The 6,954-nt window shown below is 35.0% G+C and overlaps 1 protein-coding gene across 1 annotated transcript; it reads right to left on the bottom strand.

Moving 5' to 3' along the window:
* Window positions 1-313: 313 nt before the first annotated feature.
* Window positions 314-3,103, bottom strand: LOC107014709 (subtilisin-like protease SBT1.5). Its single transcript, XM_015214746.2, has one exon. It carries the CDS (start codon window positions 2,971-2,973, stop codon window positions 625-627), a length of 2,349 nt encoding a protein of 782 aa, XP_015070232.1. The 5' UTR covers window positions 2,974-3,103; the 3' UTR covers window positions 314-624.
* Window positions 3,104-6,954: the final 3,851 nt, after the last annotated feature.

Genomic DNA, 6,954 nt, shown 5'->3' with positions numbered 1-6,954 from the left:
CAAAATCTCTTTATACTCTCAATCTATTCCATGCACCCAAAAAAAGCAGTCAAAATGAATCACTTTCTTTCCTGCCTATTCTTTTTTGAGTACTATCTTCTAACAAACTAGAATTTTAATTCACATTGCTATTATTCAAGGGTCATCCACAAAAATATGTCTCAATAAGTAGTTAAACGTAAATAAATAAGTAGTTAAACGTAAATAATGGCGTGCACATGATGGTCCTAATAATAATGTACTCCGTCTAGTTCTCTCGATCTTTTGTGTCCCCTCTTTCTCTCTCTACCAGGATGGGAAGGTTCAAACCCGAAACCTATATTATGAAGCAAGAAGAACATAGCTCCAATTTTATATATATATGCTATAATTCAACTCTCACCCTCAACATAATACAGCATCCAACATATGTACAAAGCATTACATTGCTATAAAGAAACCAAACATAAGATATGATATGTGCTTCATCAAAACTCTAGACAAACTCAGAGAAAAATTCATGGCTGAAAGCAAACAACCAACTCCCAACTCTTCCTTGTCAACATACATATTAAATATTGTAGTTGCTTATCAACAGAGATCCATATATTGTTATCCAGATTGGTAGCACTTAATCCCCAAGCATCAAAGAGGCTCCTGCATTGTTACAACTATTGGACTTGTCACTTCATGCTTCCCATCTGACCAAACTATTGAGCCACTTTTCACTATGGAGTTCCCAGGTGATAGCTTTAGTGCCTCTGCTTGTACTCTCACCAGAAAATTAAGCTTCTGTCCAACTCTTCTAAATGTCAGCTTCTCTGGCTCCACTGTCACCACCATATCCCTAGGTGGTTTCACGATCACGTGGTACACTGAATTGGGATCTCCGACGTTTGTCACAGTCCTAATGAAATGTGTGGACAACTTGTGCTTTCCGTGTTGTTGGAACACAGCTGAAAGTGAAGGGTAATTCAAATTCCCCACATGCCCTGCTCTTTTTGCCTTGCTACAATCTGAATACTTCCTTGTAACCACTTGAATATTCTTGGTTGTGTAATTGGAATTGCAGAGGAAATCGACGTAGTCATAGGAAGTTAGGTCGTAAATCAAACCAGGGTCCATTGCCTTCTGAGGGTGCACATGTCCTGCCCCAAAATCCATCACAGTAGACGAATTTCCAGTTGATTCATCCATCATAATTTGTCCCCTATTATCCACTGTATAGGCAGTTGTCATCAATGCTGATCTTATAGCTGCTGGGCTCCATCCCGGATGGGCTGCTTTCAACAATGCTCCTAGTCCAGAAACATGTGGGCAAGCCATGGAGGTTCCTGATAAAATGTTGAACTCCGTTCTACGCGTATCCCATGGAAGCCCGCTGGGTCCAACACCATCAGGCCAAGCTGCAAGGATGTTCACTCCAGGTGCAATCACATCGGGCTTCAGAATTTCGGGTGACTCTGGGTTGGGGCCTCGGGCTGAAAATGATGCCACTACTGGTGCTGGCCGCACATTTAGAAGAGTACCTCTGAATAAAATGGTTGCCGTTGGCGGTGACTTGGACTTTGATGCTACCGATATGTACTTCCTTATCTCATCACCAGCAGAAGCCCCAACTGCCGTCGCAGGTAACACGTGGCAATCAACTACTAAACCTTCACCATCGAATACTCCATTGGCTATTATCATCCCCATTCCACCAGCTTTCTTCACCACTAAGCCTTTTGCAGCTCTTGAATTGACGCCTCTGTCACACAATACGATTTTTCCCTGTACATAATTTGGGTTTAATGAACCTTCTAAACACAGTGAAGACGAATACCCATCACTACCTTCACTTCCGGCGTAAATTAAGGGGTAAAGTCGGTTCGGAGTTAACGCCGGGCCACCATATATGCTCACTCCAGGAACTATCCTACCATTTCCAAGTTTGACATCTGCAGGGAAATCTCGGTCAATTGTTCCGGCACCAACATTGGTAACCCAAGGAGCGACATTGGTTACTGTAAGGCCTCCTGGTCCGCCGTTTCCGGCAGAAGCAGAGACGAAGATTCCGGCATCGGTTGCAGCAAAGGAGGCAATGGCGATTGCGTCGAGGTTATAGGGAACAACAACTCCGCCAACGCTCAGGGAGATGACATGGACACCATCAGCAACGGCGGCGTCAAATGCAGCCAGGATGTCAGCGTCGTAGCAGCCTGAAGACCAGCAAGCTTTGTAAGCAGCTAGACGAGCCTTTGGAGCCATCCCAGCAGCAACACCACGAGCGTAACCAAGAGTAGAGGCTGGAAATACGTACCTCCCTACCGCAATTGAAGCTGTATGAGTTCCATGACCATCCGAATCTCTGGGGGATCGAAACTCTATGGTTTCATTCATTTTCCCATTTGTAGCCTCATATCCACTGGAAAAATATCTCGCTCCAATCAATTTCCGATTGCATGAAGTCGCCGAAAAGTCTCTGCCAGCCACACACTCCCCTTTCCACTTTGCGGGAACTGGACCAAGATCACGATCATGGAAGCTCTTCCTCTCAGGCCAGATCCCAGTATCAATTACTCCAATAACAAGGTCGGACCCATAATCTGATTCCTTGAGCAACCCAGCACTGTCAGCACTAGTCAATCCAAGAAATTCAGGGGATCTCGTTGTTTGAATATGCCTAACTTGTTCAGGAATCACACCCAAAACCCCATCAAAATCCTCAAGCTTCTGAGCATCCAAAGTCGACAATTTAACAGAAAACCCATGAAATACATTACTATAAGTGTGAATAATGCGATTAGCACCAATTTCCAACGATTGGGTATCCGCAGTAAGAGATGTTAGAGTGGACTCGTACCAGTTCTCATGGGTCGGAAATATAGAAGGTTTAGCATCATGTTGGACGTGAACTATGAAAGTTCTAATTAGGTCATTTGCAGTTGATGAAACTGAGCCATTGAATACTAAAAACGAAAGACAAAACAAGAGAAATGAAAAAATCGCCATGAAAGAGGTGCAGAAATAATTTCAGAGTGAAAGAGAGGCAAGTGTGGTAGCTTTAGTACACACGAAACTGAGCTGCACAAAATGAGTGGATGGATATATTGGGGTTGGACCAACTCATATCTTATATAATTCAAACTATTAGAATTTGTAATAACATTTTAAAATATATTTTGATTAATTAGCTATACAGATGAAGTTCTTTCTTTTTTTTTTTAAAAAAAATTATTACAAGTTTTAACTTATTTGGAATTCTTTTTTACAAAATGAATTCTTGAGATTTGCGACAGTGGGGGCTTGGTATTTTACAGCCTTTCATTTCTATATTAGCATTTTGGTGTTGAATTATGTGGAAACCATAATGCCTTTGCATTTTCTTTATTTCAAACAAACATTACATTACATTACAAAGAATAGGAGAAGTCAGCATTACATTGAAATTTATCGACGCGTTTCTTTTTTATGACACAAGCTGTGAGTTATACCACTTTCTTTCTTCTTTTCTTTTTAAAAACTTGCTTTGATATTACATTCTAACGTTTTCAATTAAGTGATCTATTTTAATTTAACAAAGAACTTAATAGATAAATTTTTTAAATATAATGATCAAATATATGAAAATATTTTTTAATCTTTATAGTGTTGAACATCAACTAAAAAATTGATTCTTATTACTTTATAAGTAATTTATTTTATTTTTTATTTCAACACAAAGTGAGAGAAAGCACGTGAGTGTATACCGTGACAATGAGACATGGTCGGCCAGGTCTCATTTCCATTTAAATAATTAAGAAAAAGAAATAGATAGATACCAACAGAGATCTTGTTCCACTGTCTTTTTCCCTATATAGTTTGACACATCAAATTGAAAAAACAGTTTAATACCATTAATCATAGCGACTACTTAACAAAATTACCTTTTATCTTTTCTTTTTTTTTTTTTGAAAAAGAGTAATTATGTACCTTCTTGGAGTAGTAAAGATGATATTGGAAAAATAGATCTTCTAAATTAATAGAGGGATTTTTTAATTGAAAATGAAGTAGTAATAATTAAGGGGCTTCGTGAGAAGAAAATTATTAGAATTGAAATGTTGAATCAAGTGGAAAATGTTGTTTTCTTTTTTATTTCATTGGAGAGTAAAAAGAATAGTCTGATGCATTAAATTTATATTGCATATAGGATTCGTAAAAATATTGAATCACAAGAGACTTTTTAATAACACGAAGATAATTTTATCAATTAAATTAAGACTCTCGTCTGCTTTAAATATAAGGAGATCCAAATAAAATATAAAAGTGAAAAAAAAGAAAAAGAAGAGCAATTTGAAAAACATATATCTTAAATTGTGGAACATGGCATCAATGAAATTGGTTCTTTAAAATGAAAAGAAATAAAGAGTCTAAGGAGGGCCCTCATAGAGTTTTGAATGCTATTATTTAAGAACAAACATCATCATCATCACTATGTGGATTATTGACTTATAAAATGGTTTCAAACATAACTTTATTTTGTTTTAACAGGATCTAACTTTACCATTTTGGATGTTCTTATCTTTTAGCCATTTGTAATGAGTATCTATCAATTCTTCATTCAAAATTAAAGCGCTTTTTGAATTTTGTGGAGAAGCTTCTTTGATCTTTTAACATAGTAGATATATGGTGAATGACATTAATAAGAAAAAGATGTCATATATATAATTTAACCTAAAAAAATTAGCTTGAAAGGTAAAAGATTTCAAAATCATATATATAATGAGATAATTTTTCATGTACCTACTGATATAGATTGTTAACGTCTTAATATGTATAGGTCTGATAATTAAAATGTGTATAAAATAATATAGGAGCCTAGAATTGAGTGAGATAAAAATTGAATCAGGTGTACTCTGATCATGATCAGAAACAAAAAATAAACAACTATATTGTGTTTGCATAATCCTCACCAAAGTGAAATTCAACACATTTATTGATGCAACAAAATTGCCCCATAAATAACCCCTACACCTTCTAGCTTATGGGAAAATACTGATCAACAGAGAGAAATGGCTTTGATCTCTTGGGAATTTAATTGCCAAAGAATTTGGTGATTTAAAAATTTAATGTGGGAGAAAGTGAAATGTTGCAATCGTGGGAAAATAAGTGTGTGACAATTGGTTGAGAAAAAATGCGTCTTTTGAATAAAATTGATAAAAGGATTTTATATGCAGGAAAACATTGGGACCACTTGACTCCCAAATAATTGTAGTTGGTATTGATGAAAATTAAATTCTACGGATGATTAAATGGTATACCAATTGAAGAGTTAAGTTATTCTTTGACTTCAAATTACACATAATTAGTCACTAGAAACTTCAAATGAGAGTTTCACAAACACTACACTGACTTGCAAGTAGACATACACTAAAAGTGATTAGAAAGGTGTTGACAACAACAATATAAGAACAAAAAATATATTACACATGAATTGGAATATATTCAAGGAGATTCATGAACATCTGGGAGTACTGATAGCACAAATACAAATTGAGGTAAGACTTAGAATAAAACAATTGAAGTGTACGAAATGAGCTCATGTATACTTATAAATAGCAATGTTCATGGGTTTGTTATTAATTTTGATTCGATTATTCAATTATTAATCACGAAAATAAAATCAAAAGACAAGATATGAAGTAGAAAAACAAATTAATTAGCAAATTAGCACCTGCCAACTTCACATGTCGTAATGTACTTTTTCCTTTCAAATTGAATTTTCACTAACAGAGGAGAAAATGAAATGAAAGCCAGAAGAGCAAACAACTGATTCATGCCCCAAATTGATTCCATTAAATTCCCTTAAAATAATTCTTTTATCCCTTAAAATTATTATTTGTGCCATATTTTTTTCACCATAAAACTGGCTATGAATATTTCTTATATAGGCCTAGACTCGCAAGGCAATAAAATACGTCAATAGACAGTCATGTCTGCTAACCTGTAATCCACCTCATATAAAATATATGTATATAATTCTGTATTGCATTTTTCTACCAAATAATGACCTAACTCGCTAATGATATGGTCTGCTTTGAGCCTAAACCAATTTACTTATCACATATTTTTGCCCAAACACCCTCAATTCAACTTACTCCTTGAGGTTTGTCGCACCGTATAAAATTTGCCTAAGAATTGCCCCACCACATGAGATTTGCCTAGACCTAGCAAAGATGTTTTCTCCACCTTATTAGGATTTGTGTAAACTAGTTTAATATAGCTCGCATCGACATAGCTAACATAATAAAAGTGACTTTAATATCATATGTAACAGTCTAATCCATTTATGCTATTGTTCTATTTGGTTATATACACATACAATTTTAAAATATTAAAGTATAAGATCTACTTACTTATATACTTAATATTCATCTTGTGTTCTGTTGATATGACACTTCTTATCCTATGTTAGAGGTAACTTATAAATCTCTTTCCTAATTTTTTTTTATAGCAAATTAAATTATTTATTATTCTTGAATATTTTATTTTCATAAATGATGTAGTAAAAATTATTTTGAACAAGCAATTCAAAATAAAAGAAATATGAGCCTGATCGTTGATTATACGAACTTGAACTCTATTTAAAATAGAACAATTTGTCTGCAAAATACAAGATTTTGCGCATTTTAAACTACACTTACATTGGACAATAGGTCTCAATCACTAGAAGCCCATCCTAGACAGACTTAACAGCTAATTCAAAAATATTACCCAGTATATTCTTATTTCACCAATTTAACAACTAATTGAAATGAAAAAAAAAGACCCTGCATACTGTTTTTCAATCCATAATAGACTATGCATATAAAGTAAATAAGTATTTAAATAACTATTTTATCTCCAAGGAAACAAAATTTGACCTTTTTTCCATATTCATCGAAGTTTTTTAATCACGGAGCTGCTTCTTCTTCTTCCCCCTCCTCTTCCTCTTCCTCCTCCTTCTCCTGTTCA

The sequence above is a fragment of the Solanum pennellii genome, chromosome 3 (assembly GCF_001406875.1).
Source record: "Solanum pennellii chromosome 3, SPENNV200".
In the NCBI taxonomy this organism is placed as follows: domain Eukaryota; kingdom Viridiplantae; phylum Streptophyta; class Magnoliopsida; order Solanales; family Solanaceae; genus Solanum; species Solanum pennellii.
The sequence above is the reverse complement of the archived record's forward strand: the minus strand, read 5'-3'. Positions and strand labels throughout refer to the sequence as shown.